This window comes from Leptopilina boulardi, unplaced genomic scaffold (genome assembly GCF_019393585.1).
Source record: "Leptopilina boulardi isolate dan_hultmark-lab unplaced genomic scaffold, ZJU_Lbou_2.1 LbouV2_382, whole genome shotgun sequence".
In the NCBI taxonomy this organism is placed as follows: domain Eukaryota; kingdom Metazoa; phylum Arthropoda; class Insecta; order Hymenoptera; family Figitidae; genus Leptopilina; species Leptopilina boulardi.
In genome coordinates, this window is record NW_026137954.1 from 201,142 (window position 1) to 215,306 (window position 14,165).

General features: G+C 29.5%; 1 protein-coding gene across 4 annotated transcripts in view; it reads left to right on the forward strand.

Moving 5' to 3' along the window:
* Positions 1–7,506, forward strand: part of LOC127288270 (cohesin subunit SA-1) — a 68,821-nt gene extending 61,315 nt beyond the window's left edge. For all 4 annotated transcript variants that reach the window (XM_051315627.1, XM_051315624.1, XM_051315625.1 and 1 more), the window contains exons 17-20: positions 4,224–4,259; positions 4,916–5,095; positions 5,979–6,063; positions 6,363–7,506. In XM_051315627.1, coding sequence (XP_051171584.1) covers positions 4,224–4,259; positions 4,916–5,095; positions 5,979–6,063; positions 6,363–6,380 — 319 coding nt within the window. In that variant the 3' untranslated portion in view covers positions 6,381–7,506. The remainder of the gene's footprint in view (positions 1–4,223; positions 4,260–4,915; positions 5,096–5,978; positions 6,064–6,362) is intronic.
* Positions 7,507–14,165: the final 6,659 nt, after the last annotated feature.

Here is a 14,165-nt window from a genome sequence, read left to right on the forward strand (position 1 = left end):
AAATTATTATATATTATTAAAATTGAAGAAAAAATACTTTTGTTTATTTTAAAATTTTGTTTTTGAAAAAATTAAAATTTTCCAAAATACATATATAATTATTCAGAATCACGAGAAAAGCGTATAAAAATTTTAACAAAAAGTTGTGGAAACAGTGGAATTGAGGATTGAATTATTATTTTTCCTATTCAAAATATATAAATACTGATTTCAAATATAATTATAATTCTTAATATGTATTTTGGATGTATTTTTGTTTATTAACAGAAATAGAATACAAAAATATTTCATTGTTAGTAAAATCAAAAATTTGTATGCCAAATTATTTAGCATGATCGAGTGTAGGGCGAATTATATAATAAGAATGCCCCTGAAGAAACTAAGCCATGAGGTGTCATGGCTACTGCTGCAGTATAAGGAAAAATAGTTTTTCACTATTTTCCTTATAACTTCTTTATTTTTTATAGAATTAATTGAAAATTTTTGGAAAAACTTCTTAAAATGTGTAAGGAAATACTTTGTCACGAGATGTTTTTCCAGAATGAAAATTCCCTCAATAATTTTTTCAGTAGAAGGTTGCAAAACACATATTTTCAAAATAAAAACTTTATTAAATAACATATTAAATAACAATTTATATATTATATTATTCTTTTTTTCTCATACTTTTTTAAAAAAAATTTGGTAATTTTTTGTCTAATTGCTTTACTGACAGCAATAACATATAATTTTTTCTTCAAAATCAGTTTAGCTGTTTTTGAGAAAATCAACTTTTTCTATTTTTGCATTTAAAACTAATTCCCCTATGAAAATTTCATTTGCACATAAATACCGCCACTCAGGAAAAATTACAAAAAAATCGGTGCCAAGGCACGAAACACATTTTATTACCCTTATTCAGTACATTGTTATAATTATTTAAAAAGTGATTTCTAATCTAAATCTTTATTTAAAAACATTTGTTCATCTCTTGATGTCTCTTTCTTCAAAATTATATCCACATTTTTTCCTCTAGGGAATATGCAAACTGTGAGTCCTCTGCTTCCTTATAGTTTTCTTGCAATTTAAATTCTAATTCTTCTTTTAAGGAAATGGTACATTTCTCTCGGTCCTGCTTCTCTTCCAAAATCGTAGATTTATCTGATGTATTTAAATTATTATCTTCGTTCGGAGCAACTCTACGTAACAAATTCTTGATTTCTTTTCGAATTGCTAATTTTTTGGTCATAGCAAACGAATCGTCTATTGTATTTTTCGAATCAGTTTCAAATTTATTTAGATTTTGTAAATTACAATATTCTGGTCAAATGTGTGCGTCGTTTTTTTACCCTTGTGCAAAGTACTGTGGTCAAATCATCATTCAAAATAAAAGTTTTCTGTTTTAATTTTTCTACTATAAATCGAGGAGTCGTTTCTGCAGAAATTTTTGGAATCTATTAAAGCATTGGTTACGTATAGTCTTAGTTTTTTTACCGCTCTCTTCCTGTACATATTTGTGTAAAAAGATAATTTTTTGTTAAAGACTTTCTAAAAACTTTCACAGCTTCTCACACTTTTAAAACAAGATCTGTATAATCAGACATCAATTACACTTCTGTCAATAAAGGACATACGATGAAGATTAAAATCTTCATTTTCAAAATCTAATTCGTCTTCTTCGTTTGACAATTCAAGTTGAAGTGGTAATTCAATTACTGACTGATCTTCTTCTTAAACATTTGACTTCTTCTTATACAAAATGTCAACGATTGCAAGCTGTATATACCATACACTTGCTTCATCAGTTATACAAATTATATCCTTAATTTTCAGTTGAAAACGGTTTAGACGTTCTTCAATTAATTTAACGAAATATTCCGCTGTACAAAATCCAATTATTCGAACTAAACCAAGATTCAAAAGTTTTTCTTTGCGATGAATGTTAACGGCGATGTATCTTTTATTTTTCGGAGATGTTCATTCATCGAAAGTCACTGAGAATTTTCGATTTTGTTCTCGAAGTTTATTAATCTCACTTATATTATTTTTGACAGATTCTGCAAGCGAAAGAACTATTGACCTTATTATATTGAATAAATCTGGCAGTTTATAGTCTTTTTAGAAAGAGTTTCCTTAAATCCAATGATTTCGAGAAAACATTAAAAGAAAAGCCATCTTTCGCAATTAATCGAGATACTGTGCATTTTCATTAGTCTCGCCTTTTGCAAAATAATTCCATACAGTTTTAATATCAGTTTCTTCTTCAAGACGATATGATAAAAATTTACACTATTTGATATGATTACAGGAGGATTTACATTTGCTTATGACATTCAATAACAATATTGTCGGACAGTATCCATATTGTACATGAAACGCCACGAGCCGATAATTCAAATCTCTGTATGATACGCACTAGTTAATTATAATTAATAAGAAGATAACACACTGTATTAGAAATGTGATAAAATAGACAACTTGAAAATTTTGAAATCCCGCGGGATTGCGAGCTCTAAGCGTGTAATGAGAATGTATCATTTTTTTAAATTCATTAGAAATTGTAAATGAAATAGTTTTTTTAAAAGTAAATTATTGTTTTTAATATTTCCATTTCTATAAAATAATTTTTTTTGAAAAATTTAACTGTAAATGGCGAAAATCCGAAGGTGATATATTTTTTTAAATCTCTTTTTATTTAGTAATATATTAAAGTTCATTAGGATTGTTCGTTTAAATTTTTGTATAGTTGTGCGATTCCAGGTGAGATTTTGACTTTTTCGGAGTAGGTTAACCGATTGCAATGAAACTTTGGAATTTTGTTATATATAGTAAGACTAATCTTTAACGTAAATTTTAGCTTAAAATATTTGTTAGTTTACGAGAATTGCAATAATAACAAAAAATTTTAAACTGCTATATCTTCCGTTCTAATAATCGGATTGAGGTCTACTTTTTTTTAAAATGTCAAGGAAAATTAGAGGAATAAATCTCTTTCAGAACAATTTTTTATAATTTTACAACTAAAAAAATTATTAAATAATAATTGAATAAATTTCACGCGACAATCTAAAATTCAATCACTTAAACGCTAAAATGATCTTATCAGTGTTTTCTTTAATGTTCCAAAGGAATCCAATTGTAAATGCAAGTTTAACTTGGTTAATTTTAATAATTTACGAGTATAAACAATTGCGATTTCTGCTAGTTGACGTGCAGACGACATTGCGCACGCAGCATTCTCACGTAGCCAATTTAGTCCACGAATCAAGTCAGCTGGTTACATGAGAATGCTGCGTGCGCAATGTCGTCTGCACGTCAACTAGCAGAAATCGCAATTGTTTATACTCGTAAATTATTAAAATTAACCAAGTTAAACTTGCATTTACAATTGGATTCCTTTGGAACATTAAAGAAAACACTGATAAGATCATTTTAGCGTTTAAGTGATTGAATTTTAGATTGTCGCGTGAAATTTATTCAATTATTATTTAATAATTTTTTTAGTTGTAAAATTATAAAAAATTGTTCTGAAAGAGATTTATTCCTCTAATTTTCCTTGACATTTTAAAAAAAAGTAGACCTCAATCCGATTATTAGAACGGAAGATATAGCAGTTTAAAATTTTTTGTTATTATTGCAATTCTCGTAAACTAACAAATATTTTAAGCTAAAATTTACGTTAAAGATTAGTCTTACTATATATAACAAAATTCCAAAGTTTCATTGCAATCGGTTAACCTACTCCGAAAAAGTCAAAATCTCACCTGGAATCGCACAGTTGATATAGGTCACTTTATTTTGTGTATCAATTTTTATAAATTAACACCAGATTTTTAATTAGTAACCTTAAAAATTCCTAGGTAATAAGTTTTAACAAAATATCATTGCTTGATTTTTCGAGGACACAAAAGGGTTATTTAAAAATGGTAGTTCCAATATGTCGGAAGATTTTTTAAAAATTTATCAGATTTACTTAAAATTTGATACTCAGGGGTTTTCGAAGTAGCTGATTACTTATCTAGCATCAGATTTTAAAGATACAAATAGGCGGATCCAATACAGAGGATTTTTTTTAAATATCATCATATTCGCTTAAAACACTTTATGTTGTATTGTCTTCTGCAAAATTCGATTAAAATTTGAGGAACTAAGTTTTTGCTGCATTTATTGTATGAGAATAAGTATTTCTTAAAAATGTTTTTTAATTTTCGAATAATTATACAAAACTAAAATTCTTATTGCAGCAAGCCGAAGAAAAAAAGGGGACCTAGAAAAAATCAGTGAGTAATAATTAATTTATTTTTTTATACAATAATATTATGTACCATTAATTGGTGCTTGTATTTGATCGAGTCGATCGAGAGTAAGAAAATTTCGCATTTTTAAATTCAAATTTTTATAATATCGTCTTCTTAATGCGATTTGAAGAAAGGGACCTAAGAAGCAAAAAATAATAGGTTATATTTTGAAACTTTAAAGTGAGAATACACAAAGTGAATTACTCTCAATACAATCCATTAATTTTCATTACATCCAAAATATTCAATAAAAACTGATTTTTATTTTACATGAGTAAAAAGGAAATTTTAATCATGATTTTAGGTTCCTTTCTTCATTATCACGTCACATATTTCTTACAATATAAAGTCACTTTACAAATTTATAAATAATATTTAAGGGTTTTAAAAAATTTTAATTAATGCAAGAGAAGAGACATTACAATACTAACAATATAATAAGGATATATGATATGAATTACTTATTATAAAAAATGTTAAAATTTTAAATCTTTTTTATTCTCTTTATTCAAATTTACTTAATTTTTTTTATCACTTTTATATCAATTAAAAAGAGTTGTACTGAATTTTTTCCAAATAAAAAATGTCTACGATATACTATAGGGAATTTTTCTAATATTCTCAATATTATGCTTCAGATTATCGGCGTCAAAAACAATTCTTCCACGTAGCATTAAATTATCTAATTATTTTGAAACGAACGATACACATGGAAACGAAAATGAGAATTCCCCTACACATTCAATTGAAGATTCACCATCAAATCCGCCTCAAGACATAGATAATAGACTTAAAAGTCTACATATTCAGCCAAGACCGTAAGTTAATATTTAAATGTAAAAATAAAGAATTTTTTAATAAGTGCAAATTAAATTTAAATCCAGAATGCTTAAAATAATTTATTTTAAGATTAAATCTCTTTTTAAAACTTCGTCCAAAAATTACGTCACAATTTGTATACCCCTATAATTATTTTTTTCAAAATTAATTTTCTTTTAAGAATCTTTAGTGCGTTTACCTTTACTGTAGAGTACCATTAACCAAATAAATTTTGGCGGGATTTAATAATGATTTAATGTTTTTTCAATATTTTTTTATTATTGTAAATTAAATTTTATTCAGCACTATGCTGAATATTTCATTATTTTTGTTTAAAAAACGAAAAAGAAATGAGAAAAAAAATTTTTTTAGGGGGTCCGGAACATAGAAATCACCCTGTATAGTGATTACCCTGTGACATAGTAAAATAAGATATCCATCCCCTCCTCTCCCTTTGTCACAATCAGTCACATTTTACTAAACCCACTCCTTCCCTAAAATATGTGACGTAATTTGTCCACGAAGCCTTATTGTAAAACTTAAGTAGTTTCAAACAATCACTCTTTATATTTAACAAATATAAGAGTGCTTAAAAAAATCTGTCACTCATTAATTAAAGATTACTAGGATTTTTAGAGTCTTAAAATAATTTTTAGAAACTACCATTTACGTAAAAATCTTATTTAATTAAAAAAAATTTTTAATAAATTACTATGCGCAACAATTTAAGATGAATTAAAATTTCAGTTTAATATATATAGATGAATATATCGTTCATTTTTTTATAATTTTAAAATAATAAAAATTTGTTATTCAACTACTATTTTTTATTGTACTTTAAGAATGTAGGTATTTGTTTTCATTGAATTATTTTTTCTATAGGCGAAAAAGTGTGGATCAATCAGAACCTAGAGAGCTGAGAAGGACTGCTAGAAATTCTGGCCGATACGTTCAAGGTCAATATATGGTAAGTGATATATAAAAAATTGAAAAAAATTTTTTTTTATTTATTTGCAAATTCTAAAAAAATATTTAGGGACATGTGAATATTCCCCACATTAGAACTGCAAAAATTTTTGTGGCGTTCCTCAACATTTATCCTAGTTACTTTTTCCAAAAGTACATTTTTGCGAATGCGGAGAATTTATTCTATTGCAGTATTTGAATTGAAATTTTTTTTCATTACAATTAGTTTGAATTTGAATTTTGCAAATGCTCTAAGTGCGTATTATTAATTAATAAACCACAATTTAATTTGTTCTACAGGAGTCAGATTCTGAATAAGAATAAAAAAGGTTCTACACTCACGCTAACAAGAGACTGACTGTATCAAAGAGTTACGATCGCTTTCTTCTTCAAAGAAAAAATTCTGATTGCACAAAATCTCTTTTTAAATGTGATTTAAGATTAGGATAAAAATTAAACTTCCATACTACTTTAATACAAGTTTTAAAAACTTTAATAGACCTTATGTGTGCAATCGGATACGAAGAATTCGTTTTAGTTTGTTCTTTTTTGTTTTATATATATATATAAAATGTTTAATTATATTAACTTCTTTTATAAACTAATAAGGTTACTTTTTTTAAGTATGATTAAAACAGAAGATATTATTAGTATGTTGTAAACAATTACAATTAGTGTAAAGATTTTTTTAAATTACAACAGTTATTCATAACATTAACACTGTTATCTTCGACTATTGTTTATAAAACTAACTCGACTATAATATGTAATAATTAAGTATCTCAATATTTACTACTTTAAATTATTATAAATTCGCAAAAAAATAATACTTGTAGAAGATTTCCAACATAATTATTAATATAGCATAAGTATTAATTTTCTTTCAAAAATTATAAAAAAAATTCTACGCAAATACATTTTTATTTTCTCTTTAAAATGTATTTTTAAATTTTACAAAAATAAGTTACAAAATGTTATGGTCCGCTTGTTTTCCATAGGAAAAATGTATGGTGCATAAATGTATCCATGTGTAATATATATTAATTTAACCAGTGGCCTAATAAAACTCTGCATAAAAATCTCCCCAATGTTTAAATTAAATGATTTAAAAAAATAAAATCTTTTTAGACTTATAATCTTTCTATACTTATAATCAGAAAATTTTATGCAGGGTTTTAGTTTCCAAGGGCTAATAACTAAATTTAGGATAAAGAGAGATTTTGATTTTATACTTATGTTTAAAATTTATCTTATAGTTAATATTTATTTTGTAGTTATAAAACGCAATCATACATTAACATAATCGTATGGTCTCGAATGATTAAAAAATAGCTTTTTTACGATTTGAATCAAAGCATGGAGTATTTCATTTATTTATATTTTTATTCTTATCTTATTTGGTTGTGATATAATAATTATTTATCATTTTCAATCCATTTTTCAATATTTTAATAAAAAACTCTTAAAAATGTTAAAATTTCTTTGATATTATCCCGATTTAATTTTGTTATACCAAAAGTTTATTGAACCAAGTAGATAACTTTAGTATACAAGGTATACTTTGTAAGAGACTTTTTAATTAAACAAAATATATAATTAAATAGCAAAAACAAAACTTGAATTTATAAATAAAAAATTTTAATAAAATAAGTTAATAAATAATAACAAAGAAAAATTGTTAAAGACCAGGATGACAATAAACAAATAGAAGCCTAAATAAAAACAATAATAAACTATATAAAATTCACAGATTTTAGTTTTTACAATTACATATCCAAAAATTAATATGGTTTTCTAATCTTATAAAAATAAAGAAAATCACTTAAATGAACAATATTTTGGGTGCCACTCATTTCTTGGGACAATTCTCAAAAATAAAACAAAATAATATTTTATAAAATAAATAGAACTAGATTCTAATATGGAATACAGACAAAATAAACAAAATAGCAAAAATACACGAAAATCCAATTATTAGATAGAAATTTGGGGAAATATGCCGCTTGCTTAAACTGAGAAGGATGAGTTAGAGAAAATCACAATTCTCATATAGGATAAAATAATTGTCAATTTATTAAAAAGAGATCATTAAAAAAAAATATATCACAAGAATTACATAAAATTTTCTAATATCCCGACATTTAACGATTGTGAGCTAATCCGAAAAGCTATTTTAAGTGTATTCTATACTGAAATTAACGCAACACCAAAAAAAATTTACAATAAAATAAAGAAAAGAAATCGCGCTCTTTGATAAATAATTTGCCAGGTTAAATGGTCAAAATCAATTTACACGTGGTCAGCACAAATTACAGTTTTCACACATAATTATTATAAAAACCACAATAAAATTATGAAAAAAAATAAGTGACACAGTATAAAATAAAAGGGGTATTTAAATTATCGTTAATCGAACATTGCGATAATTAAAAAAAGGGAAAAACTATCATAAGGCAACTTTATAACAAAGGGATGAAATTATCGTAGATAGAACACTACGATAATTAAAAGGGGAAACTCGTGTAAATGCACGTTTTTTTAAGATTTTTTTAAAAAAGGTGGTCCCCGTGTAGAAATCACCAACGTATGCCTTGAAACAGGAATAACTTACTTTACTATTATTAAAAATTTAATATTCCTTCACCACACGTGGCTGGGTTCAAAGCTGTGTGGGTTCAAGTTAACAGAATTTAAACAAAGTTCAAAGATAATTTCAAAAATATTATCAGGGTTGCCGGCGCCAGTCGACTAAATGTCGACAATTTAATTAATTACAATTGAACATGAGACATTTAATTATAAAACAAAAGAACAAAAAGGGGGGGTAAAATGTGTGAACCCAAAATTTAATACCAAGAGTGTCGACTGAAAGATATATATTTTCACAAGAAATCTACTTACATTTTGGAGAGATGCACTCTTCAAACACCCGAATTGGGCAATTTCTACGTGACTCACACACTATAATATTCTCACAGAATAGTCGACAAAATAAGTTTAGAAAAATGAAAAACGTGTATACGTATCGGCGTTCGATCCAAAAGTGATCATGATGCGACTTGTTGCTTTGACGCCGGTCTCGCATGCGTCGTTACCATGACAACGCCAGGATCATACATCGATAATCAATTAGAGGTTCAATAAAATATTTATAAAATAACAATAAAGTTTATCAACACTTGTTAAATTTTTACGAATAAGGAGACGCGAAAATACTGCCTGTTACACTATCCCCTTTCAGACGTGTCGATATATGAGGAAAATTTTATCTGTAAAAGAACTTTAAATTTTAAAATACACTAGAACCTCTGAAAAAATCGATATATAAACAAAACATAAAATAACATCCAAGGTAGATCACCTGTGATACATCCCTCATGGACACTAAATGTGCTGTAAAATTTAATCTCAAATTCCATTTATTCGACTTTTCATTTAACATATACAGATTTTTCATCGTATTGTCGTCTCAGATTACAATTTTTCAAATCTTATAAAAAATAATCAAAAGAATATAAAGTAATGAAATATCAAAATTATATAAAAAAAAATCTTTGGATTAGGAAAACGTCCACATTATTATTCCGAAGAATTTTTGAACTACGTCGGAACGATGATTTTCAAATCCTGTCCGTCAAAGAGTTCTGGTCGCTTCCTTATCACCTCCTCGATGGAATCGGTCGATATTGAGGCCAACAAAGCCTCGATTGCGCGTTGGCAATTGTCGACTCTGTTTTAACGGAGGTTATTGTCGACACTGATCGGTTATTTTGACTATCTGCAGCCGCCGCAGATTGTTCAATATGACAAAAAATGGTTCACCTATCTTTTCAGTCGACTCCAAAGCCACAGCATCCGGATCATCGGGGACATTAGTAGAGGACTCAGGAACCTCCACAGCACTCGTCGACGTTGTTTCATCGTTGTCAATGCCATCGCCGAATTGCGATTGAAGAGCCGCCATCATATTAGTAATTCGCTCTTAAGCAATTCTTAATTTCTCCATCTGGAGTCCAGCAGCTTCCCTATCGGCCGCTGGTAGGCTGTTGGACGAACTCTGCTTGCTACTCATGATGTCGACAGTTCAATCTGAAAAAAGATTCAAATTTCGACAACTTCTCCGGGGTATCTTTCAATCGGAAATACAATATTTTCCTATGATTTTTCCAGAACCATTTTTCAATTCCACCGTCGACGAACCAAGAATTCTACTGATTTTAACCGGTCCCAAATATTTATAGGCTAATTTCGCTGAGTAATTCTCGGCTTTATTACGTAGCCTCTTATTCGGGTAGTAAACCTCCATTCGTGACGCTCCACGAGAGAAGGGACCTATCCCCGAAATAACATTAGGCTCAGATTTCCGTGCACCGTACATGAAAACTAAGCCTAATATTATTTCGGAGATAGGTCCCTTCTCTCGTGGAGCGTCACATTCCTTCTTTAACTTCGACTGAAGTCGACCTACCTGCATTTGCAGTGGCAAGACGCCCATCAGAATATTTTTTCAGTCGACTTTCAATTTTATGTCGAAATTCGTCAATTGTTTTCATACGACCTACCCAAAATGAAACAGAGTCACTCAGCGACTCACTCAAATCAATCTCGGAATCATCTAATTCCCTCTTGACAATAGCTTCCCGCCCATGATTTAAGAAAAAGGGAGAAACTCTAGTTCCCGAATGTGGCACAGTATTATAGGCCAATTGTAGTTTCGTTATATTCTCATCCCACTCTTTATGATCATGCTTAAGGAACGCGGCGATCATTGGTTTAACAGTCCGATTAAACCGTTCGACCGGATTAGCTTGGGGGTGTTTTATCGGCGTTGTTATTTGTTTGACTCCCCTTGCTATCAGGTATGATGCTACTTCCCCGTTGACGATCTCCTTACTGTTATCTGTAAGTACCATTTTCGGAGTTCCCCATCGATCAAATAACGCATCAAGAATCTTTACAATTGCCTTACCCTTTTTTGCCCGTATTGGAAATAACTCTAAACATTTTGTATATAAATCCAACACTACTAGGACACATGTATTTCCCTTCTTCGTTCGCGTTTGAGTAAGAACCGTGTCGACAGACAGAGGTGTGTGAACTTGCGACCGACACTTTGAAATTTTAAAAATTTTTTTATAGCATTCAATTGTCCACGAAAAGTCCACCTTTGTCCAACAAAAGATTTTAATTGTCCACCTTTTGTTTAAATAAAAAATGGAAAAAATAATTTTTTCAAGTCGAAAGTTTAAAAATTAGTAATTAACATTGACTAGAGCACTCATCGGTTATTTAGCGTTAATAGACGTTTGTCCAACAGGAAATTTCTTTTCTAAATAAATATAAAAAAAAAAAAAAAAAGTTTATTTTGGGTAAAAATACTGAAATATGGCGAAATACCAATTTTACCGTTTCCACTACATTTATTGTTTGTCCACGGTAAGCTCAAATAGACAATCAAAGTTATGGCCCAAAACATTAATTCATTCATTCCTTTAGACCGTAAAAAAATTGAAATTGATAGTTTTCCACTTGAAACGCGATTTCTTTAAATTCTAGGGTTGGACAATTAAATATACTAGTTGGACAATTCTTAGTACTAGTTGGACAATTGAAATTGATACCAAATTCATTAATGAATCCATATTTTTTGACCGTACAGAAGAAGAAAAGTTAAAAGTGATAGTTTTTCACTGGAAACGCGATTTCTTTAAATTCTAGGGTTGGACAATTAAATATACTAGTTTTCCTTTATCTCTGCAATGCAAAGGAATAATTAAATAAATGATTTAGTGTATATTTTTAATTGTCCAATTAGTAGATTTAATTGTCCAACTAGTGGATTTAATTGTCCAACCTTTGATTTTTTAGGAAACGCTTTATAAGTAAAATACTATCAAATTTAAGTTTTATTCATATCTGCAGGCTAAAGGAATAAATGAATAGATGATTTAGTGCATAATTTTAATTGTCCAACTAGTAGATTGCATTGTACAACTAGTGGAATTAATTGTCCAACCTTTGAATTTTTAGGAAACGCTTTATACGTGAAATACTATCTAATTTAATTTTCCTTTATCTCTGCAATGCAAAGGAATAATTAAATTAATGATTTAGTGCATATTTTTAATTGTCCAATTAGTAGATTTAATTGTCCAACTAGTGGATTTAATTGTCCAACCTTTGAATTTTTAGGAAACGCTTTATAAGTGAAATACTATCAAATTTAATTTTCCTTTATCTCTGCAATGCAAAGGAATAATTAAATTAATGATTTAGTGTATATTTTTAATTGTCCAACTAGTGAATTTAATTGTCCAACTAGTGGATTTAATTGTCCAACCTTTGAATTTTTAGGAAACTTGTTACAAGTGAAATACTATCAAATTTAAGTTTCATTCATCTCTGCAGTCTAAAGGAATGAATGAATTGATAATTAGGGCATAACTTTGATTGTCTATTTGAGCTTACCGTGGACAAACAATAAATGTAGTGGAAACGGTAAAATTGGTATTTCGCCATATTTCAGTATTTTTACCCAAAATAAACTTTTTTTTTTTTTTATATTTATTTAGAAAAGAAATTTCCTGTTGGACAAACGTCTATTAACGCTAAATAACCGATGAGTGCTCTAGTCAATGTTAATTACTAATTTTTAAACTTTCGACTTGAAAAAATTATTTTTTCCATTTTTTATTTAAACAAAAGGTGGACAATTAAAATCTTTTGTTGGACAAAGGTGGACTTTTTGTGGACAATTGAATGCTATAAAAAAAAATTTTTAAATTTCAATGTGGCGGTCGCAAGTTCACACACCTGACAGACAGCTGGGACCAAGGTGAATGCAGCGTTCGCGTCATTAATTTTCCTTCTACCGGATTTTGATTATATTTGACCTTAACGCACACTTCGCATTCGTCGACATAATTTCTGACGTCCAAAGTCATACCTGGCCAATAAAAATTCTGTCGAATCCTATCAAGCGTTTTATCTCTTCCGAGATGTCCGGCTTGCGGTAAATCGTGATTATCACGCAAAACTCCAGCAACGTCGTCCGGTCTAACTACCCTTTTCTACGGATTCTCATCGTCAATGAGCGCGTTTTCTATTTTCCAATTAACGAACCTTTCGGGATGTTTTTTAACTAAATCAAATTTTGTTACGTACCAATCCCGATCGCAAATCGTGTTCAATCGAATTCGACCTTAAACCGCTTCTTCGATTACCTTCTCCCACCCGAGGGGATCGACATCGACATTGAACATTCGAGAAAGTGTATCGTATGTCTCACTCAAGGTACCTCGACGATGCTCTACTGTCATATTGTGTTGATACAACTAAATTGCCCATCTAGCAAGATTTTGCACCCCTCAGTGCTCGACTTAAAACTTCGATAAGAATTTCATTACCAGTTTTAGGATCGATTTGTACCAAAATGGCGCCTAAGCCAAAATCACTTGCATCAGTGTACAAAACAAAAGGCTGACCTGGTATCGGCACATGCAAGCGAGGAGCTTCGACCAGAGCTTTCTTTACACTCTCGAAAGACTTTTGCTCGACTTCAGTCCATTTCCAAGGAACCTTAACGCTCGTAAGCTTATTCAAGGTCCCTTGAATTCTTGCTATATTTTTTAAGTGTCTATGATACCAGTTCACTAGGCTATTAAACTGACGCAATTGTGTTCGGTCTTTCGGAAAGGGAAAGTCGACAATTGGCTGAATCTTTTCCGGATTTGGCCTCATTCCCAATTCATCGACTATATATCCTAGAAACTTTACTTCCTTACAAGCAAAGTTACTTTTCGCGCGAGTTATTAATAACTTCGCTTAACGGAAAACCTCGAAAGCCAAAGTGTTCGTCAAAAGTTTGACTTATAATAATCCAGTCATCGAGATACGTGAAAATCTGGTCTATCCAACCTCCTGGTAAACCTCTTTAAAGAATTAATTCTTGCATGCGACGCTTCAATGTATCCATTAAACGTTGAAACGTCGCAGGGGCTCCCGTCAGACCATAAGGCATTCTCACATACTCGAATAATCCCTTCCCCTCGACTGCAAAAGCTGTCAACTTACAGCTATTCTCTTCCATCGGAATTTGATGAA